Source organism: Lithobates pipiens, unplaced genomic scaffold, assembly GCF_037356315.1.
Source record: "Lithobates pipiens isolate NorthernLeopardFrog02 unplaced genomic scaffold, aLitPip1_a1.2 Scaffold_65, whole genome shotgun sequence".
Lineage (NCBI taxonomy): Eukaryota > Metazoa > Chordata > Amphibia > Anura > Ranidae > Lithobates > Lithobates pipiens.
In genome coordinates this window covers 2,165,442-2,189,621 of record NW_027507887.1, presented here as the reverse complement: position 1 = coordinate 2,189,621, position 24,180 = coordinate 2,165,442, and the positions used below count along the sequence as shown (strand labels likewise).

Sequence of the window (24,180 nt, the reverse complement as noted above, 5' to 3'; positions counted from 1 at the left end):
CGCCATTTAGACGTGCCTTTTTGTTTTTTTAGATGTGACTGTTGGTATATCTCAGATGCATGTAAAATTTTGGGGAACACCATGGCCAAAAGTTTTGAAAACAAACATTAATTTTCACGAAGTCTGCTGCCTCAGTTTTTATGATGGCAATTTGCATGTACTCCAGAATGTTATGAAGAGTAATCAGCTGAATTGCAGTTAATTGCAAAGTCTCTTTGCCATGAAAAATTAATCACATGGAAAAAAAAATTCCACTGCATTTGTGAAGAAGGCTTCAGGGTGTCCAAGAAAGCACCAGTACCGTCTCCTACAGTTACTTCAGCTATGGGATCAGGGCATCACCAGTGCAGAGCTTGCTCAGGAATCTCAGCAGTGTGGATGCATCTGCATATAGCGAGGCAAAGACTTTGAGGGTGACCTGGTGTCAGGAAGGGCAGCAAAGAAGCCACTTCTCACCAGGAAATACATCAGGGACAGATTGATATTCTGTAAAAGGTACAGGGATTCGACTGCTGAGGCCTGGGGTAAAGGAATTTTCTCTGCACACCCATTCCGATTGAGGCATTTGGAACAAACCTTGTCCGGTGAAGAAAGTGAGTCATACCATCAGTCCTGTCATGTCAACAGTAAAGCATCCTGAGACCATTCATGTGGGCCATGGGAGTGGGCTCACAATTTTGTCTAAGAACACAGCCATGAATAAAGAATGGTACAAAATCATCCTCTGAGAGCAACTTCTCCCAGCCATCCAAGAATCGTTTGAGGAATGATGAAGCACTTTGTCATGAGGCAAAAGTGATAACTAATTGCCTAGGGGAACAAAACATCAAAATTGTGTCCATGGCCAGGAAACTCTCCAGAACTTAATCCCATTGAGCATTTGTGATCAATCCTGAAGAGGCGGGTGAACAAAAACCCACAAATTTTGACGAACTCCAAGCATTGATTATGCAAGAATGGACTGCCATCAATTGGGATGGTGCCCAGAAGTTAACCATATGCCAGGGTGAATTGCAGAGGTCTTTGAAAAAGGAGGGTCAACACTGCAAATATTGACTCTGCATAAACTTATAATTGTCAATAAAAGCCTTTGACATTTATGAAATGCTTGCAATTATACTTCAGTATACCATAACATCTGACAAAAAGGATCTAAACGCTGAAGCAGCAGACTTTGAACATTTTTTTTATATTTGTGTCATTCTCATCTTTTGGCCAAGGCTGCATGTTCAAACACAATCTACAACATTAAGAAGCTAGTTACATATGCTTAATATATCTGGTTCAAGACTTTTTAATTTTTAGTATTCAGCTCTGCTGAGCTCCTAACACCAAGCATGTTTCATCAAAATAGAGCTTGATAATTTTAAACTACTAACTTGATAAACTATCTTCTTTTGTCAGTGTTTGAAGATACTGTGGAGGAACGGGTTATCAATGAGGAGTATAAAATATGGAAAAAGAACACTCCTTTTCTGTATGACCTGGTGATGACACATGCCCTAGAGTGGCCAAGTCTTACTGTTCAGTGGCTTCCTGATGTTACTAGGTAAAGCTTATTTTACATTATGTGTGCTTTTTTTATTTTAAATTTTTTTCCAATTCATATTTTACATATTTCTTTGGAACTTTATTTTTAAATGGCCATTACTAGATTTCCTAAGCTGATGGCTTTTGGTCCTAGTCCCTTTTTTGTAGGTTTAATTTGTATCTGTCTTTATCCTGTAGACCTGAAGGCAAAGATTATGCTCTGCATTGGTTGGTACTTGGCACTCACACATCAGATGAACAGAATCACTTAGTTGTGGCAAGAGTGCAGATACCCAATGATGACGCACAGTTTGATGCATCTCACTATGACAGTGAGAAAGGAGGTAGGCTTTAATATTTGTAATAGTAGTACTACGATGATATGCCATTTCTTTTCTTGTACATTTGAAAATCCACATGTTTCAAGAAGCCATACTTTATTGCCTGGTGTATAGCATGTAAAATATAGTTATGGAAGAAATTCCCTAATATGTTCGTTCTTTGTTTAGAGTTTGGCGGCTTTGGCTCTGTGAGTGGCAAGATTGAAACTGAAATTAAAATTAACCATGAAGGTGAAGTGAATCGGGCAAGGTACATGCCTCAAAACCCTTGTATAATTGCAACCAAAACGCCCTCCTCTGATGTCCTGGTATTCGATTATACAAAGCATCCATCCAAACCAGGTAACAGTTGTCTAAAGTCACATTTTAACTTTTGAATTAATTTTAAATCTTTTATATTAAATCCTTGTTGCGTGAGGAAACTTTCTTTTGAAGTCTCACACCTTTTTTGCAATGAACCTAGTAGTATATTAACATCAGTCATTGAGAAATGCTTAGCATGGGGAGGAGACCCAGCAAATGTAACGGCAATAAAAGTGCCCATAAAGCTAAATTCCATATAGATAGAAAATGTAACTTTTTCTGCTTGCAAAATAAACTAATAAATTAATTTTTTAAATGCAGATAATGTAGGCAAGCCAACTCTGTCTTTACATGAGCCTCTTGATGTCTCAACTGTCAGAATTAAAGTGGAACTATACTCGGCAATACTTTTTCTCCAACACCTGTGAGGTCCCTCACTGGCTTCTCCATCTTGTTTGGCCAGGGCACATTGACTTCACTCCCATGCAGGAGTGCAGTCATAGCAGCACACAACCCTGAACATGAGAAGGCTGTGTCTCTATACTGAAGTAGAGAATAGAGGTAGTTGGCTTGGCTGTACTGTTTAGGTGGGCAACATTGCAAATTATTTCAGGTAAAACAGCTACCACATATTTTATCTGTGTATTTATTTAACTTTTTTTGGTTTGGGTTCAGCTTAAGTTCACATAGCTCCTACCCTTAAAAAATTATCTGTAACAGTGCCAAAATATACATCTTGGTATGACTGACTTTACAAAAGGTTGTGTTTTTTAATGTAAAAGTTCTTGAGCTCTAACCAAGGCTTAGGCCTTGTGAATTTTACCTACAGGTAAGCTTACCTGTAGGTAAAATGAATATCACCTAAACAGACCCTAGTTAGGAAATATTTAGTTAGGTGGCAGAGTCCCTGAACACAGAAGGAAGACCTGGTGAAGGTGGAAGCACCTGCAGTGGAGACAGCGTGCCCTAGGGGCCTTCATTTCAGGAAAAGACTTTACTAGCACTTTAAGGGTAGAACATGCTCGGACACCAGAGAAAGGGAGTACTATATATATATATTTGTGTCAATTTATATTGATCAGGATGAGGATAAAATTTGCGTGCATTCATTCCTATTTAATACCAAAGGTAAGGTTGCACCGATACTAATATCGGTGCCGATATCAAGCATTTGCATGAATACTTGTGCAAATGTTCCGCTGCTTAACCTGATACCTGTTAGACTAGTACACCTGGTGTCCACAGTGTAGCCGGGGGGCTGGGCAGCCTCAGATCGGTGCACCGATCTCCCTGTATAGCTTTTCTGACAGCTGCTTCTCCTCCTCTCCCTCCTGTGTAACTGCACCCACCGACACACCCGATCGTTCCCCCTCATCCCAGATCTGTCAGGATGGAGGGTGTTTTCCAAATGCATTCAATGATTACTGACCCTGTCCTTTCATAACTGAGTGTTGTAAACACTGTTTACAATTTAGTTTATGAATGAACAAGAGCCTGTCTCCTGTCCATTCGTCTTCAGTGAAGCTGAGGCTGCTGAAAAAAAGACTTGGGAATCTGTAGTCCCTTTCACTGTTTTCAAAGGGGGAGATGTCAGGGGTCTGTTTAGACCTCTGTCTCAATTTTTATGACACTACAGTGCCTTGCGAAAGTATTCGGCCCCCCTTGAACTTTTCAACCTTTTGCCACATTTCAGGCTTCAAACATAGATATAAAATTTTTATTTTTTGTGAAGAATCGCCAACAAGTGGGACACAATTGTGAAGTGGAACGAAATCTATTGGATTTTTGAAACTTTTTTTAACAAAAAAATGAAAAGTGGGGCGTGCAAAATTATTCGGCCCCCTTGCGTTAATCCTTTGTAGAGCCCCCTTTTGCTGTGATTACAGCTGCAAGTCACTTGGGGGTATGTCTCTATCAGTTTTGCACATCGAGAGACTAAGTCTTGGCCATTCTTCCTGGCAAAACAACTCGAGCTCAGTGAGGTTGGATGGAGAGCGTTTATGAACAGCAGTTTTCAGCTCTTTCCACAGATTCTCGATTGGATTCAGGTCTGGACATTGACTTGGCCATTCTAACACCTTGATACGTTTATTTGTGAACCATTCCTTTGTAGATTTTGCTGTATGTTTGGGATCATTGTCTTGTTGGAAGATAAATCTCCGTCCCAGTTTCAGGTCTTTTGCAGACTCCAACAGGTTTTCATCCAGGATGGTCCTGTATTTGGCTGCATCCATCTTCCCTGTCCCTGCTGAAGAAAAGCAGGCCCAAACCATGATGCTGCCACCACCATGTTTGACAGTGGGGATGGTGTGTTGAGGGTGATGAGCTGTGTTGTTTTTACGCCAAACATATCGTTTTGCATTGTGGGCAAAAAGTTCGATTTTGGTTTCATCTGACCAGAGCACCTTCTTCCACATGTTTGGTGTGTCTCCCAGGTGGCTTGTGGCAAACTTTAGACAAGACTTTTTATGGATATCTTTGAGAAATGGCTTTCTTCTTGCCACTCTTCCATAAAGGCCAGATTTGTGCAGTGTACGACTGATTGTTGTCCTATGGACAGACTCCCACCTCAGCTGTAGTTCTCTGCAGTTCATCCAGAGTTAGAGATGCAGCCAAGAGGCCCATGATCAATCAGTCTTCTCCTTGTCTGAGCTGAAAGTTTAGAGAGACGGGCATGTCTTGGTAGATTTGCAGTGGTCTGATACTCCCATTTCAAAATGATAGCTTGCACAGTGCTCCTTGGGATGTTTAAAGCTTGGGAAATCTTTTTGTATCCAAATCCGGCTTTAAACTTCTCCACAACAGTATTACGGACCTGCTTGGTGTGTTCCTTGTTCTTCATGATGCTCTCTGCGCTTTTAACAGAACCCTGAGACTATCACAGAGCAGGTGCATTTATACAGAGACTTGATTACACACAGGTGGATTCTATTTATCACCATCAGTCATTTAGGACAACATTGGATCATTCAGAGATCCTCGCTGAACTTCTGGAGTGAGTTTGCTGCACTGAAAGTAAAGGGGTCGAATAATTTTGCACGCACCACTTTTCAGTTTATTTTCTAAAAAAGTTTAAATTATCCAATAGATTTCGTTCCACTTCACAATTGTCCCACTTGTTGGTGATTCTTCACAAAAAATAAAAATTTTATAACTTTGTTTGAAGCCTGAAATGTGGCAAAACGTTGAAAAGTTCAAGGGGGCCGAATACTTTTTCAAGGCACTGTATATTTACAAAGCTGATTTATCAAAAGCAGGTTTTCAGGAAATGCACAAATTGTTTAGTGCATGGTAATTTTTGGAGAAATCTATAAAATGTGACTGTCCCTGATTTATAAACTATATGGATTGCTCGGGGGGGGGGGGGGATGGTTCAGTTAAAACTTTTCAAGCTCTGATAGATGTTTGTGCCCAATCACATGTTCTTCCGTTACCTCCAACTCTGCCATGCCCTCAATTCCCAATTCAGCGATTCCACCCCCAGCCTTGAATCGTTCTACCTGGTGTGGGTGGTCAGGATCCCAAGAAAATGTCTTCATTCTATAGTCACTTCATGTTACCTGCAGCTGCTGCTCAGGCTTATCAACTGAAATCCAGGTGGCGGATGAGGACTGGGAAGAGGTGCTGGCCTCTTGTAAATTGGTGTCCCCTAGATTGATCGCGTTACATTCTCCACGGGTCTTACCTAACACCGATTCACCTTTCCAAATATAAGCTAGAAAACAGCCCGGCTGGTCCTAAGTGTGAAGACCTGGGGGAACATTCTGTCGCCTAATACGATCTTGTCCCTCCCTTCAAGGATACTGGTCGCAGGTGGTTAAATTCCTCCATGACTGCATGGATGCCCCTGTCCAGTGTTTACTGGGCCTCCTCTCCATTCCTGAGGAGGGAAAACAATCTATATTTTTATAAGTCTTTGTTCCTGGCCAGGATGCAAATAGCAAGGACCATCCAGCAGTGGAGTCCAAAGCTGCTGCCTCACCTATAAACTCCTGCCCGCAGCATCCCAGGAGCAGCGTGGTGTCAGCGCCGGTCCTGGTGAAGAAAATTCAAAACTTTGCTGAAATGTTTGCATCGATTTGACCTCAACTCTGTTCAAGATTTAAGTCAATCCCCCCCCAGCTCTACTTGCTCTACAGTAAAAGATTAACTGTGAATCTCATGCTTTTGGAAACCAGAAGGCAGTTTACTTTTTAAAATGCAAATCTCAGGGTTTTTGTAGGTAAAAACTATTATAGTGCTGCTTGTGGACTTTTTTTGTAGAAGGGAATTTCTAAAAGTACCTGCTGTTTGTTTTCTTTGTAGACCCCAGTGGAGAGTGCAGCCCGGATCTCCGATTGAGAGGGCATCAAAAGGAGGGTTATGGACTGTCTTGGAATTCTAATCTCAGTGGACACCTACTCAGTGCATCTGATGACCATGTAAGTAAGCTAAGATGCCTTTTAATGTTGTCAGACAGCAATGAAAGCCAGACAGCGGTTTTATACCTCCCGCACACTATCATAACTAAAGTTTGTTTTTATACTTTTTAGGTAGTAATTGGTGACGTTCTAAATTCTGTTAGACCATAATGGGTTGTTGCTACTCCTGGGAGGTAGAAAATATATTGAAAGACAGTTTGAAGCTATATTTAATTTAACTTTATTCTCTGTATTTGAACTTTAGTTATAAGCAGAGAGAGGGAAGGATGCGCCAATTGAGTGTAGTATACCAAGGTTTAATGTCTAAAAACAGGATTAGGAACACTTTCAATAAGTTTATGGATTACAGCTTATCTGTGTGTAGATATCTTGGCTGTCGTCATGGTGCAGTGGTTTCAAACGCTGGATGTAGAGGGCCAGTTCCTGGAGCTTCGAGCATCAGGAAGTGACAGCGTGGACCTTCCCACGGCTGATGTCACCAGAAGGGTTAGAAGATCAGACAAGTGTGTAATAGTAGGCTATGCGCTCAGAGCATTTGGCTCCTACAGGCCTATACTGGTAATGGGAAGAATGTTGCTTAACCACTTCACGCCAATGTAACTGTACGTAGGCATTATGACGTTAAATACTGGAGTTATGACAGCAGCTAGCTGCCATAACCCTGGTATTTTCAGGAACGGTGTGCGTCTTTTTCGGATAAAAGTGGTCGGGGGGGTGGGTTCGCTGCGAGATCACTTTTATCAGGGGCGGGAGAGGCCCCGCCACACTCCGGTCGTCTCCGCCGCTTACCGGAGCCATCGGTAGCGGCGGAGACTATCACGCCTGCTCCCCTCTGCCTCGACGCTGAGTGAGGAAAAGGTGGCCACCACTCGGCTCCATAGAATTGAAGGGTGGAAGCGATGTCACTTTTGCCCAGTGCTCTTAAAGTGAATATTTATTTTTGCATTTTAGTGTAAATAAGATCTGAGGTCTTTTTGAAGAAAATCTCATTTTTAAAGAGTTAACCCAAAAAAAAGATTCTGTTCCTTTTTTGTCTTTTTTTTATTTTATTTATTTTATTTTTTTTAAGCATGTTCTACAGCACGGTGCTTGTGCTGTGAAATTTGGCACCCTCTAATACCTGGCTGATCCTGCCTGGCTATACCCTCACCTCTGCAAACAGACCACGATAATCATGACTACCGAGCCCCTGATACCATGGTCTTTTTGCGTGCCTCTGTCGTCCACAGCCTGCTTTACTTTCTCTCTGTCCTCCTCCCCTTCCCTCTTTGCATGTCACCTATGACAGTGCCCTCCTGCTGCAGGAATAACTAATAGTATATAGATATATCTGTCGTGTCTCCAATAATAAAGTGCCTCGCTGTCTGTTTCATTTAAAAAAAAAAAAAAAAAAAAACCTCCTCCACCGTATCTCATGGTGGTGCACCCCCACCCCCCCAATCGATCACGTGACTGGCAGTGTCGCCTCTCCTCGTGTCCCGCTGATGTTGGTGGGAAACCTCGGCTCCATCCGCTGCTTCTGGAAGATGGGTAAAGGAGACACAGCTGGTTTCTCGAGCGCAGGGAGCCACTGTGAGATACGGTGAAGGAGGTATTTTTTAATGAAACGGATGGGGGCACTGTATGAGGAGACAGAACAGATTATGTCAATTACTGAAAGTGGGTCAACTAATTTAAGAGGTCCTGTCATGCTTATTTTTTTCTATTACAAGGGGTGTTTACATTCCTTGTAATAGGTGACTCAATTTATTTTTTGTAAAGGACAGTGTAGGTAAACTTCTTTTTTTTTTTTTTTTTTTTTTTTTTTTTTGTCCCGAGCTCGCATGCAGAAGCGGAACGCATACGTAAGTCGCTCCTGCATATGAAAACTGCTCAAACCACCCATGTGAGGAATCGCTGCGATCATTAGAGTGAGCAATAATTCTGGCACTAGACCTCTAACTCAAAACTGGTAACCTGTAAAAAAAATTTAAATGTCACCATATGGATTAAGTGTCAGTTTGTCACCAACGGGCACAATTTTAAAGCGTGACATGTTGGGTATCAATTTACTTGTAACATTTTATCTTTCACAATATAGAAAAAAAAATTGGGCTAACTTTACTGTTTTAACTCGTATTCTTTCCAAAAAAATTGTGCTTGTAAGAACGCTGCACAAATATGGTGTGACAAAGTAGTGCAATGACCTCCATTTTATTTTCTAGGGTGTATGTTTTACTGTGCGTGCATGGATGTTCTAAGTAACTTTCTAGCAAAAACCCTGATTTTTAACTTGTAAACAAATCTCAACATGACTTGGGGCTGAAGTGGTTAGTCTATGGGAGAATACAAGGGCAGTGTTGCAGAGGAAACATCACGTATTTCAGTATAAACACAAAAAACTAACAGCACAATGTTTACTCTCTAAATATAACCACCACCTTAAGGAGAAGAAAAACGTATGTTGGCTAGTGCAAAAAACCCCAGTGGTGATTAAATACAACCAAAAGAAAGCTGTGTGTGAAGACTAACTTCGTATGGGGTACAGTGTTGTATGACAGAGTAACTGTCATTCAAAGTGTGGGCGCGCTGAAAATTGACCTGGTTGGGATGGAGGTAAAAGTGCCCTGTAGGCAAGTGGTTAAATACTCGGGTCATTCCTGCAGGGGCATTTTGGTGGAAGATGGCGTGCTGAGGAGGCTGTTGGTGGCCCTTGAGGGTAGCCCCTTGGGTGCTGGGGAATTCTCTTACAACATACAGGAGTCCTGGCCAGAGGCATGGGAGCAAGAGGACAGCAGGAGCCAGCTAGCATGTCCAGGAGAAGTCAGTCGGGTAAGTGACAGTCAGTGAGGACTATTGGAAGTGGCCAGGAGGGGCTAGTAAGGGGCAGCTCCAGCCAAGTGGGCTTGGCAATGCCTGACTAGGTAGTTCTGGGATCAGACACAGGAATGTAGCTGGACACTGGATTTTCTGTATACAACCCAAGGGGCTGGATGTTCCTGTCTGTAAGGGGCTTCTGCTTAATCTAAGTGCATTTGTTAGATTCATCAGTGTTCCAACTGAGCCTGTCCTTTTTTTATGCAAGCTGGAGGAAGAGGATTGTCCATAGACTGTATATAGAGAAGTTGTTCCAAGTCAAGCGGGCATCCCTTTTTTCCTTATTCCCTATCCAAGTGGACTGTCTCCTGACTTGGGCTACGGTCAATATTCGGTATGTCTGGCTGGCTGTGCAGGGTGGGGGAACCTTATTCACCAGCGGCTCCTATATGTGGTGTGATACAGTAGTGGCTATCCTGTGATGTGTGGCTGAATTGGATTGCAAAATGTGTTTGATACACAGGTATTTGATGGTTGGCAGTTACATTTTATTTTTTTAATTTTTAACCTTTTTAAGGTAGTGTTCTCTGATTACTAAAATCTTATTATGTTTTCAGACTGTTTGCTTGTGGGATATAAGTGCTGGACCAAAAGAGGGGAAAATAGTCGATGCTAAAGCCATTTTTACGGGCCACTCGGCAGTGGTAGAAGATGTAGCCTGGCACCTTTTACATGAATCTTTGTTCGGCTCTGTAGCAGACGATCAGAAGCTCATGATGTAAGTTGTGTGTGGGGGTTTTTTTTTCGTTCTTCCCCCAAAACCCCCCCCTCCATTTTATGTACATGCACCAACTGAACACTTTGAGAACCCTACACAAATGCTCGGGGGAGGGAGACCTCTCTTTGCTACAAAACTGTCTGATCACAGATGTAAAGATAGGCTATTGTAACTCCAATAACCAATGTTCGTTTGCAGTTTCCTCATTCTGCTTTGACCTTTCTCAGTGGGGCATCTCCATTCACAGAACTAGCTGTTCTTCAGATGTGTGTGGGTGGTGTGTGTTTTTTGTTTTTTTTTGTTTTCCCTATCATAAACACTAGAGACTGGTCATAAAAACCCCAGGACATCAATTATGAAAATTTTAAACTGCCTGTCTTTGGGGGATTCTCTGGTTTGAAGATAAATTGGCAGAAATCTGTATTGCCGTTATGGGTAGCAGGGAGAATAAATTATATTAAAACAATATTACATGCTTGTATGTATTCTCACGTTCACCAGTAATGCATAAATTAGTATTTAGTAAATTCAACTCCCACTTTACCAGATTCATATGGGCTAATGGAAGATGTAAGTTAAAATTAGCGATATGGCAACCTAAAACGAATGCAGGATTAGCTCTGCCGGATGTATTTTTCTTATCTGATGGGCCAATAGAAGCATCTGCAGAAGTGGGTATCCCAGGAACAGGGAGAGGGGTTGTGGGGTATCTTTGAAGATTTTCGAAGTAGATGAGCTTTTAGTGGGATTGGAGGCACAGGCAGCGAGGTTAACCAAAGTAAAAATCTCTAAACTTTGACACGATCGGTGTGGTGGGCTTTAATGACGCCCTTTTGGAAGTCCCAATCTGGCATAACCCAGCTTTTGATCAGTTAAATATATTTATGGACTGTGATTTCAGGAAACTGGCATAGCCACATAGGCAGTTATATAATCATTCATTTTAATATGTTTACAGTATAACATCTCCCATAAAATGTTTATCCAGATCTACAGCTCCATGTTCTACAGGTGCAATTGGGTAGCCAGAATCCCAAGATGTCAAAGTTCCCCCTTTATTGGGGTTTTTAGAGCACAGAGCCCTAAAGGACTGTTGGCCTGCACTAAATGCGAGTAAAGTTATAGCTAAGGGATAAATGGCAGATGATCATCCTGCATATGACGGAAGAGAGGTGGAAAGAGAAAGGGGGGCAGACTTCTTACACTTAATGTGGCACTGTGATTTAATTTTTAAGGTATTGGAAGCAAGTAATAGGAAAATCCAGTCAATTGGTTAGATGAATTCCATGTAGTACTGAGGTGTGTTGGGATTACTGGAGGATGAGATATAGCCAAGACATACTAAGATTATATTGCAAGAAACACCATTTTTATCACAGAAGCAAATTGGGGTAAGATGGATGCAAGTGGCACCACCCTCAGTAAATCAGTGGATGAAAACAGTTTATCAAATACTATCCTATAAAAAGATAATGTGTGAGCATAGAGGAGTGACACAAATATAAGATCTAGGATGTATGGCTTAATGTTACCTTTTTCCTACTTTTGGATAGGAATGGAAAAGTGATAAATGATCTAGAAAGGGAGAATAGAAAAGGAATGTGTACAAATACAGGGTGTAGATAAATGACCAGCGGCAAACAAGTTAAAAGGTTACTAGGGTTGTGTATGTGTGTGTTTTTATTTTTATTTTATTTTTTTTATTTTTTAAGCGGGATTCCACCCTAAAGTGGAACCTCTGCTGATCGGATCCCTCCCCCCCTCCGGTGTCACAATTGACACCTTTCAGGGGGGAGGGGGGGTGGAGATGCCTGTCAAAGACAGGTATTTACACCCACTTCTGGGCATAGACTCCCGTGGGAGTCTACGCCATTTCCTGCCCTGCCGCGCTGTCTGTCTAGATTTCCTATTGCGCGACTCGCGCATGCGCAGTAGGGAACCGGGAAGTGGAGCCGATTCGCTTCACTTCCTGATTCCCTCACCTAGAATGGTGGCGGCAGCAGCCGAGAGCCGAGCGATCGATCGGCCTCGGCTGCCGGCATCGCTGGAACCTGGGACAGGTGAGTGCCCATTTATTAAGTCAGCAGCTGTAGTATTTATAGCTGCTGGCTTTTTAATATTTTTTATTTTATTTTTTTGGGTGGAATCCCTCTTTAACTTGAATGAGAGGTTCTCCTTGGACTAAGATGTATTTATAAAAATGTTTTGTGTGTGTATATATAATTGAGTATTAAAAAAAACTGCCTGTCACCTACAATCGGGAAAAGTCCAAATATCTGCAATCACATTTTATCTGCCGTTCTGGTGTTTTAAATGTAAACATTAACAAAGTTCCTAACCTCTCCCTGCTTGATTTTGTAATTGTGCTGCGAATACATTTTTGGATAATTGCATTAATAAGCATCTGTTGGTAATAAGTAGTGAGTGTAGTTATAGAGGCAAATTGGCTATAGTTCATCTTTCTGCAGATGAGCATGCCTGCTACATATATCTTAAAAAATTGCATTTTGTCTACTGCTTACAATGTACCAGATTGGTAAAATTGTTGGCATAACTAATGGTTGTGAGAAATCGTGCGTGGGGTTTTTTCTTGGCAAAAATAGGTTATCTTTAGACCACCAAGGGTTTGTTCAGATTTTGTGTACAAGGGAAGTAGTAAAGGCAGGGAATTGAGCTGCTGTATTGCGTATTACTGCTCAGAAATCATCTACCTAAACAAAGACATGCAACCGCTCAGTGCTGTACACATTCTGCAGTTGTGATGCTTTGTGTCCCGCCCTCCGTTGTACTGGGCGGGTGGTATGGCGACTGAAAGTGACCCATTACAGGTAATGTGACTGTGCCAGAAGCACTAGCAATTAAAGAGGTTGCAGTCAGGTGGTTTGTCCCCTTTTTTTTTTTTTTTTTTTTTTTTTAGGTTTAAAACAGACCTGAAGTGGTGGCATGCCTCCCAGCTGCCTATTGACCATCCCTAAAAAGCAATCCACCTTGATTGCTTTTCAGAGGCGACAACTAACCCCAAATGAACCTAACTAAATCTGGAGTTTACCTAAAAGGGCACAGCTGTTTTTGGTGCCCCATCTACATTTGCCTATACAAGAAACCTACATTTTGCATAATACACATGCAAAAAAAGTCTAATGTTCAAGATTTGTGGCTGCATTCAGCTGGTCTTCGTTTGGTGTGGGATGGCATCACTCCCATGCATTGCCACTGTCCTTTTATTCCAGCACACTGGTACTGCAGAATGTAAATGGAGCTGTGCCTTTTCAGCAGAGGACTGTAAACTGGCAAGTAAGTGTATTTTATTTGTAGGAGAGACCTTGCATGTCTCTTCTGCAATAGAGCCTGCCTGTTGGCAAAATTGCCTTTAACTCTGCCTTTCCAAATTAAGTGGTGTGTGGGTTTTTTTTTTTTTTTAACAATATTCTAAATGGTACATATTCTATAATATGGGTAAGACTGGGGGAATAGCTTTGAAGTCATTGCTGCTTGTGTAATTTATAAAACTAAAACAAATTTTTATTTTTCCAGTTGGGACACCCGGTCTAATACAACATCAAAACCAAGTCATTCAGTAGATGCGCACACTGCAGAGGTCAACTGTTTGTCCTTCAATCCATACAGTGAGTTTATCCTGGCCACGGGGTCTGCTGATAAGGTTAGTGCCTGATTTTGTTTTCAAAAGGCTATTATGAATTGAGCATGTCTAAAGATTGACAAATATAATTGGGGATAGTAGAAAGACATGGCTATACACGGTGCAAATTTCTTTCCTGTGGTTGCAGGAAAGAAATATGCACAATTCCCCCATCAGCACTATCAGTGTTCTTAGGAATTCCTCCTACCAAGATTGTATTCTCCCAGTGGACGGGTGGGTGAAGCAGTCCTTGCTGGGGGAAGACCGTTATCACTAGTGGCTATACCAGCTGCTAGCGATAATCGTAAGAGAATCGGGCAGGTTCGGTTGTACCAAGTTAATAAACTTGGTACGTTCAGCCTGCCTATTAACGGTTCGAATCTCAGCTGGTTTCTGCTGAACCAGCCGAAATTCGAACAGTGTATGGGCCAGAATAAGGAATGTACATGTGCCAAGCTAACTTTGATGTTGGATGAAAGGAATTGCTTCCACACACTCTAAGCAATGTGTAAAAGGTCGCTTGCGGTCTCTGGCTGGGGAAGAAGCTAATGGAGCACAATCTGCACTTTGTAAGTCTTATTGAGGGAGAGCAGGTGAGAAATCCTATGGGGGGTGTTGTGTTTAGACCTGTAATGTAGCAGTAAAGAAAACCTGTCACTAAAAAGCTTTGAGGGGTGTTTTTTTTTTTTTTTCTTCCCCCCCCCTTTGCCACATTAGAGAACTCTTATCTTTAATTGTCTATATCATGACTAGCAAGCCAGGAATTTTACTTTTTAAGTCTTTGCTCCCTGCTAATTTGTTTTTTAGACTATGGTCTGAGATTTTATATGCTATGGAAATGTTTGCTATTTTTCAAACTGCAAAAATGTAGTAATAGTTTTACCTTGCGCAGTCATGCTTCTACTGCCATTTATGGAAAAGACTATATTAATAAAGTCTTTAAAAAAAAAAGCTATATGTGTGCTCTGTACTGCCCCGATCCTCCCCTTCTTGGGTCCCCCGCTGGCGCTTCTGCCCCCAGCGTAAGCGGCTAGCAATGGGGGCTCCCAAACAGGCATGCTCCCGAGCTGCAGCTCTGCATGTCGGTTCATGTGCAGAGCTGTTAGCTCCTCCCACTTTCCTAATTGGTTTGGTGGCTGTGATTGACAGTCAATAACTCCTGCTGCTGTCTCCTCCAATGAGGAGGCAGAGTCCTCAGAGCCAAGGCACTTGTGCACATCGCTGGATCGGGGGAGGGGTCGTGCATGCGTGGATGACAGCTGCAGTTTTACCTTCATACACAGAATGCATGAAGGTAAACCTTGAGCCTTTAGAACCACTTTAAATGTCATGAATCCTGCTGATTTAGCCTTTCTTTTTGCTTTCTTTTAAGACTGTTGCCTTGTGGGACTTAAGAAATCTAAAACTCAAGCTTCATTCGTTTGAGTCTCATAAAGATGAAATTTTCCAGGTGAGTTTCACTGTTTTTAGGAGTCCGATGTCCATAGTTTTAGTAGCACATGCTAATACATAGTTTAGTAGCTGTAGAAGGGTAGCTTCTCTGTCTCTCTCCATCGTTGCCAAAAGAGCTCTACCATACAGAAGAGAATTTAATCTGTGTATTTGCCTTGATTGGCAGAGGAAGGAAGTGCAGATCAGCTTTTTTCTGATTTTATTAACCACTTGCTTACTGGGTACTTAACATTGACACTGGGGTGTGGTGGGCACAAAAGCCTCTCCATGATCTGGACCAAGATTCCCTCTCGCAGCCACTGATCAGGTTTTTTTTTTTTTTTTTTTTTTTTTTTTTTCTTCTCCTCCTCACTCTTAGCGTGAGGAGAGAAAATGGCAGATTACCGCCTCTGTTTAGGTCACATGATCAGCTGTCATCGGCTAACGGCTGATAATGTAAGGGGTCGGGAATGACCCTTACTCAGATCTCTGATCTGGTGAGTCTCAGACTTGCTGATCAGAGTACCCCCGCAGGGGGAGTGCAGGCCGCTCAAGCACGGGAGGGCGTCCTCCCGACAAATTAAGTACTTGCTGTAGCAGTCTTTTTTGGATATAGTGCAGACGGCAAGTAGTTAAACATTCAATGGAGATGCTTAGATTTTGCTCCTACTTGCTTGACTTTGCTTCTCATGCGACACAGACCTGATTTTTCTAGCATTCCATTTAGTGATGTTAATTTTGAGGTCTCCATTTTTTTTATTTTTTTATTTTTTTTTCTTCTTTTCCTTATTTGGACAAGGTTCACTGGTCACCTCATAATGAAACCATCCTTGCATCCAGTGGTACCGATCGCAGGCTGAATGTCTGGGATTTGAGGTAAGGTTTTTACTAGTCACAATTCAAATTAAAAGGTCAATTCACTATTTGACTTTAGTTGTCAAGTAGCTTAACCACTTAAGGACTGCTTCATGTAAATATACATCCTTTTTGAAGAGGGATATCTCCGTAACGGCAGCAGCTGCTGCCACAAACAAGGTATCCCTCTTTACAGGAGGTGGTCCTCTGTACGATAACAGTGGTCTCCGCGGCGGGTTCGCCGCAAGATCACCATTATCTGTGGCGGGAGAGGTGCAATCCTCCCACTTCCGCCGCTTACCGGAGCCGTCGGTAGCGGCGATCGGGTCCTGTGGATGGCTGGGTATGGAGACGAGTGAGGCTAAGATGGCCCCCACTTGTCTCTATACCATAGGAGGGCGGAAGCTACGTCAAAACGTCGCTTCTGCCCATACCTCTTATATATCTATATATCTATATATCTATATCTATATATAAATATAATATAATATAATATAATATAATATAATATAATATAATATAATATAATATAATATAATATAATATAATATAATATAATATAATATAATATAATATAATATAATATAATATAATATAATATAATATAATATAATATAATATAATATAATATAAATCTATTTTCCCAATGTTCTTTTTTAAAATGACTATTTTTTTTATGAGATCTGAGGACTTTTTGACCCCAGATCTCATATTTAAGAGGACCTGTCATGCTTTTTTTTTTTTTTTTTCTATCGAGGGATGTTTACATTCCTTGTAATAGGCATAAAAGTGATCAATTATTATTTTTTTAAGTGTAAAAGTGTAGAAGCGAACGCATGCATGAGTAGCGCCCTCATATGAAAACAGCGGGCAAATCACACGTGAGGTATTGCCACGATCGGTAGAGCAATAATTCTAGCCCTAGACCTCCTCTGTAATGCAAAACGTGGAACCTGTAGAATTTTTTTAAATGTCGCTTATGGAGATTTTTGAGGGTAATTTTGATGCCATTACACGAGCGGGTGCAATTTTGAAGCATGACATGTTGGGTATCAATTTACTCGGCGTAACATTATCTTTCACAATATAAAGAAAATTGGGCTAATTTTATCGTTTTATTTATTAAAAAAAGTGAATTTTTTCCAAAAAAAAGTGCACTTGTAAAATCGCTGCGCAAATACGATGTGAAAAAGTATTGCAATGACCGCCATTTTATTCTCTAGGGCAGTGATGGCGAACCTTGGCACCCCAGATGTTCTGGAACTACATTTCCCATGATGCTCCACTATACTGCAGAGTGCATGAGCATGAGGTTCGCCATCACTGGTCTAGGGTGTTACAAAAAAACAAAATATAATGTTTGGGGGTTCTAAGTAATTTTCTAGCAAAAAAACTGTTTTAAACATGTAAACGCCAAATCTAAAAAAGAGGCCTGGTCCTTAAGTGGTTAAAGGAAGACTGAATATATTGATCCCCAGGGCTCTTCCCATGAAGTATGCATGGGATATTTTTTGTTATTACACATTTATCTTCCAAAATGCTCTAGCGATCTCTCTCCTCGCTCAGTCACCACTGACCTTTTGGTCCAAAGTCTTCAGCCATCTTGATTGGCTAGCCCAGGATAACAAGTCCCAAACATAGGCACCAGAGTTTTTGTCCTGGCACCCACTGTAGAATGCAGGAATTGTACAATGGGTTTTTGGAACAGTTGGGAGAAACTGTTGGTTCCCTACGTCCTTTTACTGTGCTTAACCTTTTCATGACTAAATCTGACATTTGTTGTTTACAAGTTAAAATCCGTATTTTTTTTGCTAGAAAATTACGTAGAACCCCTAAACATTATTGTATAGTTTTTTTAGCGCAGAATCTAGAGAATAAAATGCAGATTGTTGCAATATTTTATATCACACAGTATTTGTGCAGCGGTGTTTTTAAATGCAACTTTTTGGGAAAAGGGACGCTTTCATTACTTTTTTTACAAAACTGTATAGTTATCCAATTTTTTTTTTTTTGTATATGAAAGATATGCCGAGTAAATGAATACCAAACATGTCACGCTTTTATAATTGCATGCACTCGTGGAACGACGACAAACTTTGGTACCTAAAAATCTCCATAGGTGACGCTTTACATTTTTACAGTTACCAGTTTAGAGTTAGAGGAGGTCTTGTGCCAGAATTATTGCTCTCACTCTGACAATCGCGTCTATCTTGAACACCGTTTTTACATATGCGGGCACGACTCCCGTATGCATTTTCTTTGCTGCGCGAGCTTGCGGAGACGGGGGCACTTTGAAAATTGTTTTTAGGAAAAAAAAATAGTGATTGCTTTTATTGCTGTCACAAGGAATGTAAACATCCCTTGTGACAGTAATAGGTGGTGACAGGTACACTTTTTTTTTTTTTTTTTTTTTTTTTTGGAGGGTTCTCTGTTCAAAAAGACCTCCAATCCCTCCTTTTGCACTTCAAAGTATTCAGATCACCGAAAATGGTGTATCTGGATACTATATATATATATATATATATATATTTTAAATCTGGCACCATTGGCAGCCGAGTAAACAGGAAGTGACATGACGTTGCTTCTGTGTTTAGATCCAGGATACTAGAACAGAGCCATTTCTGGCTTCACTCCAGTTTGTCGCTAGCCGCCAGAGTTGGCAGATGTTCGATCAGGCCTTCTGGTGGAAAGGGAGGCCCGGGAAGATCGGGGGGGGGGGGCGACACGTACCTTCCTGCTCCTCCGGTATAGCAGCTGAGCGGCTTTTAGCCGCATCGGTTGTTATACCTGGAAAGCTGATCGCCTGCTCTAAACGGTAAAGCGGTGGGCATCATCCCAGGATAACCACTGAAAGCAGAGTACGCACATCTGCGTATGCTTGGCAGGAATGGGTTAAACTTGTGGCCAAAAAATCTGAAATTTGGTTTTGGGTGAATTTGACTTTTATATTTTATATTTTATTTTTTCCAATGTGGTTTTACAAATGTACTCAAGTTTTCTAATGCTAAATATGTATGTCTCCAGTAAAATCGGTGAAGAACAATCGGCAGAAGATGCAGAGGATGGGCCCCCTGAACTTTTGGTAAGCCTAATTTTGTTGACCTACTTGCATTTAAGCCTTTTGTGCAATTCTAAACAGCAAATTGGAGCTTTAATTCTTTTTGTTGGTAGTTTATTCATGGTGGGCACACAGCAAAGATCTCGGATTTCAGCTGGAATCCAAATGAACCCTGGGTAATCTGCTCAGTGTCTGAAGATAACATTATGCAAATATGGCAAATGGTGAGTTCAAGCAACTATGAATATGTTTTTCCTTCCATAAAAAATTGATGTACAAATATGTAAAAGCTTATTAGATTATTCTAGACCGTTTACATTTAAACTGTCGCTAAATAAATGTAACATTTTTGGAGGGAGTGAGGGAGAATTATAAACTCCGTCAGTTTTTGCCATCTGCGTCCTGTTGGGGAGATAGATAATCCCTTAAGTGTCACCAGAACTAGTGCCTCCATTGGAGGTTTTCCCCTCTTCCTATTTTGACGTCAACCCAAAACTTGGGATTTTTTTGCTAACGGTAAGCAGAACAAATGAGGTGCATCTCATTAATGGATGCACAGACAGCAGTAAAGCCAAGTAAGGGGTCTAATCCCTTTCCACTCTACCTGAACGTAAAAAAAAAAAAAATTCCACTTGACATTTTTAAGCGGAGGTCTGCCCAGGTCTTTTTTTTAAAGCTAGCAGCTACACAATACAGCATCTGCTGACTTTTGACAGGTACCCAGCTCCCACTTCTGCTCAGGCAGCCTAGGCAACTCAAGTGGAGGTTGGATTGCGGCACAGTGCACACCTGCCTTTGAAGCTGCAAGCTTTCACAGCCGGGGGCCTACACTTGTGATGCTGGCGAGGGAGAGAACCAAGGGTTTAGGCAGGTGCATTGCTGGAGTGTGGGGACAAATGAGTGTTACGTCACGAGCTACATTTTTTTGTATTTGCTGACTTTTAATAAACACAGACTAACTCTACTTTAAAGGAAGATCTCTCCTAATTTGTGTTAAATTCCCAGGGGATCCAGTACACAGCACTTGTCCCTGTCGAATTGGTGCTGAGCGGTGTTGAAGGCTGGGGAGAAGGGCTAGCTATCTGTCAGTGCTGGGAGAAGGAGACTAGCTTTTCACTGACTGCTCACCACCTCCACTTTATGCTGCAGACAGAAAATCAGCAGCCCTTGTCATGTATTCCTACACCTCTCCTACTCAATTTACACAAGTCTGAGCATGCCATCTCCCACAGCCACCAGCTACAGCAAGATAACTGCAGCAATAAGTAAAAGCTTGCATTGTGTGAATGGCAGCTGCTGGGGTGCAGCGTTTGCCATTCACAAAACACAAGTTGACAACGGTACATACTGGAAACTACTACTGACAAATTGTGGACTTGTGTTTTTGTGAATGAGTGCTCTTTCTGAGCTGCTGTCATTCCCATAACACAGCCAAGCAGCCAACTGATATTGTAATCGTCCAAATGCTTGCAAGAGAAAGCGGGATAAGTGTTTTAACAGGTAGCAGAATGAGCTGTGGGAGGTTGGGGGGGTTCAGTCCCTTATAGGTACAAATGGAGTAAAGGAGGCAGTGATATATGACAGGAGTACTACAGAACTGAGTGGGTTGTGACTTCAGTGCTACTTAAACCTCCCCCATAGGAATGGCTATAATTTGGGCTTCTGTCGAGGGTGGTGCTAGTCAGCACTGACTTAATTTTTTAAAGCACACAGTCACCATGGGGTTATAACAAGCCTTAGGAATTTTGATGAACTAATGTATGCTTGACTGACATTTTAATGTATTCATTGCAGGCTGAAAATATTTACAATGATGAAGAGCCTGATATACAGCCTTCTGAGTTGGAAGCACAAGGTTCATAGATGAATTTTCACCTCAAACCGGCAGATGTTGCCACTTATTGTAAAGCAGTTGATATTCATCTAAGTTATCTTTGGTTCCTGTGAATGCAACACACTTTGACAGTTTCCATGTATATTGTATTGTAATGACATTGTTTGTACTTGAAACAGGGGTTGTGAAATGGTTGGTTGGATCAAGAATCACAATAAAATAAAATATTTTAACGGTGTTCTAAGTTATTCTGTAGCTTTTGAATTGTGAATGTTTCTTCATTCTTGATGTCGTCCTGACTGTACTTAATGTGGCAGATGTATTTTCTCACAGGCGGCATTTGTGCAGCAGGATCACTTGCAGGCTTACCAGATGGCTTGTGCCAAAACCATACATTCTAAGCCACATAAACTAGCTCATAGAGGCTGAAAGGCAGAAATGCCATTCCTAAGATTTTGTGTAGACAGCCCTCAAAGACTAAGTCCCACACTAATAATAGAGATGGGCATTTTGGACAAAGTAAATCCTTGTTGACATCAATGACTTAAGTGGCCAGCGAGGAGTGGCAAGGTCTGTGGTAGTGAATTTCCAACTAGAGGCTGGCCTTTTCACCACTGAAGGGCACACTGAGGCAAGCATGTTCATACTAGCACATTATGGTGAAGGCACAACTGCACACAACAAATGGTTTTACTTTACAAATGTCTGCATTGGGGTCAGTTGACATCAGCAGTTCAGCTCCAGTTGGGAGCAACTGTAGCTTGGCCAATGCCTTGTCTCTAGAGTGAGTAAGGGCCTGGTATTTGTATAATCAAGGTAGGCGGAGACCTTTTGGCTATAATGTACTAAACCTTTTAGTGTAATGTCTGTTGCTGTGGACGTGGGCTTTTTCAACGCAGGAGATGAAAGCATTTTACTCTAAGGTAAGCTTTAAGGTCTAAGCACACGTCTTTGAGTTATGTTTTAAGATTTATTATGTTTTGTTTTAATTTAGTCAGGCTCCCTATGTTTAACTTGAAGAGTAGCAAATGGCTTCTGATTTTAAAAGTAAACTAGGATTTTTGACTTGGCAGTAAAATCCATTTTTTGGAGTACAACACAGAATATAGGATTTTTATTTTAACCATGTATTATATGCAGCTACCATCAGGTGATTGGGAATTGACAAAGCATCCAGGACTCCTCCCCATCCTGGTAGGCTGACATTTGTTCCTTTTTTGTTCCGTTTTTCCATCTTTGGTGAAAGGGGGGTGTTTTTGTTTTGTTTTTTATATAATTTACTACAGCACCAGGTTGGAGATCCACCGTGCCAGTCTGTCCTTGCAGGGCACATGCATTAGAGGTAGACCAAGGACCAAATCTGTTTGTCTAATGCTGCCAGAATGTTTAGATGCGATTATCTGAAATAAAACTTGGGTGTACATCACTACCAAAGGTGTCTACCATCCAGTCCAAAACCCTCATGCAGGCGGGATGGGGCAATCCTGGTAAAGGGCATGTGAACAGGGGGTACAAATGTGTGTGGGTTCCCCCCCCCCCCCCCCCCCCGCATGAAAGATTCACCACAGGACACTATCCAAGGTTAGGCCTAGCTACTCTTCCATTGATGACATTTAACGGTTGAGAATCCAACTGACTCACTACAGCGCTGGCACTGTTGGCTAGGAAGAACAAATCCTTTAGCAGATTGTCCAGGTAACCTACACAGGTGATGTACTAAAACTTGAGCACTCAGAAGCTGATCAGCTAGCATGCACAGCTGCATCAGATTCTAACAGCTTAATCATTTAAGTTTTCACAATAACACCTGGAAGCTGACTAAAATCTGGTGCAGCTCTGCACAGAAACCATTTTGCGTACATCAGTTTTAGTAAATCTCCTCAAATGTGTATCCCTTTTTAATAAAGTAGAGCTAGGTTTGTGGTAAGCACTTTGGCTTGCCTAAATCTATCGCTTAGGTTTTCACCAAATGTGAAAGGTGCAAATTGGCAACGCCGAGTACCCACAGCATTGGTGAGGAGGAAAACGGGGAATGTGTAACCAAGCAGAAAAGGAGGTAATGACCATTTTGGCTGAGTCCATGTGGAACTCTTGAACATAAATGAAAGTTCAGTTGGAGCAGAATGGGCTAAACTTCATCTATCTTGGAAACCGAGGTAGCTTTCTCTATTCATTGCTGGATACAGCAGCTCATCTTTATCATAGGGTTATATTGCCCCCTTTAGGAGAAGACTAAGCAGAAAGAGTTAAACTACAACACTTGCACAGTATCGCCCCCAGGGGGCGGTCTTACTGGCTATAACCCCTCACTGCATCCAGCAGCTCAATTTTTTTTTTTTTCTGCCTAGTGTAGAAGGACCTAGCTCCCGGTGGGACCATTGGTCCTGGGAATTTTCTTTGTGCATTTTGATTCCTGTGATCTGCAATAAACAGCCATCGAGTGAACAGGCCCTAGCTATGTGCTGGTTCAGCCACGACATGCCCCATCTAATCCAGGGGTGGCTGGTGAGCTATATGCTCTGGGGCACACATGACCGGGCTACTGCTGTCTGTTTACCATGGCTGTCAGGCACCCCCATACTGCTCGAGTGATGGGTCTGTGGAAGGTGTCCAGCAGTCCCGGTGTGCCTGGTGACCCCTGTTCTGATGTATCAGAGGATGCGGACTAGGACCGGTCGGACAGTGAGGATATCTCCAGGGTCAGCACAGGAAAAGGTGCTTGTAGGAGCACTTATTACAACGGTGCAGGATACCCTAAAAATGGTGGATACAGCGGGGGCATCTACAGAGGTGTTGGTCCCTTTCTGGTCCCACAAGCCGACCCACACGGCTAAGGTGTTTCCTTGCCCAACTTATTTTAATAAGTTCATTTACACGGAGTGGGGAAAACCGCAGCAGGCCTTTTCAGTCCCAAAACACATGGCAGTGCATTACCCCTTTTGAGGCGAGTCTCCTGAAATCTCCAATTTGTTAAATCCCCCCCCCCCTCCGGTATCCAGGTTAAATGAGGTAACCAAATTTCAGGTGTAAGGGACTCCTGCTTTCAAGGACCCTGCTGACGGAAGGGCCAAGGTGCTTGCCTGGTCCATGTTTACGCTGGTGGGGGCAGCATTGCGGCCAGTGTTGGCCACAGCCCTGGTATCGCAGACTCTTACTGAATAGGCTAAATTGTTGCACCATGAATTGGAGAAGC

The 24,180-nt window shown here is 41.9% G+C and overlaps 1 protein-coding gene across 1 annotated transcript in view; it reads left to right on the top strand.

Annotated features, from left to right (window-relative positions):
- The window catches only part of LOC143958935 (histone-binding protein RBBP7), a 28,693-nt gene extending 7,468 nt beyond the window's left edge, over window positions 1-21,225 (top strand). Inside the window, exons 2-12 of the mRNA XM_077467923.1 lie at window positions 1,405-1,549; window positions 1,729-1,874; window positions 2,040-2,213; window positions 6,480-6,595; window positions 10,009-10,169; window positions 13,704-13,830; window positions 15,182-15,259; window positions 16,040-16,116; window positions 19,120-19,177; window positions 19,267-19,377; window positions 20,948-21,225. Coding sequence (XP_077324049.1) covers window positions 1,405-1,549; window positions 1,729-1,874; window positions 2,040-2,213; window positions 6,480-6,595; window positions 10,009-10,169; window positions 13,704-13,830; window positions 15,182-15,259; window positions 16,040-16,116; window positions 19,120-19,177; window positions 19,267-19,377; window positions 20,948-21,016 — 1,262 coding nt within the window. The 3' untranslated portion in view covers window positions 21,017-21,225. The remainder of the gene's footprint in view (window positions 1-1,404; window positions 1,550-1,728; window positions 1,875-2,039; window positions 2,214-6,479; window positions 6,596-10,008; window positions 10,170-13,703; window positions 13,831-15,181; window positions 15,260-16,039; window positions 16,117-19,119; window positions 19,178-19,266; window positions 19,378-20,947) is intronic.
- The last annotated feature ends 2,955 nt before the right edge of the window (window positions 21,226-24,180 follow it).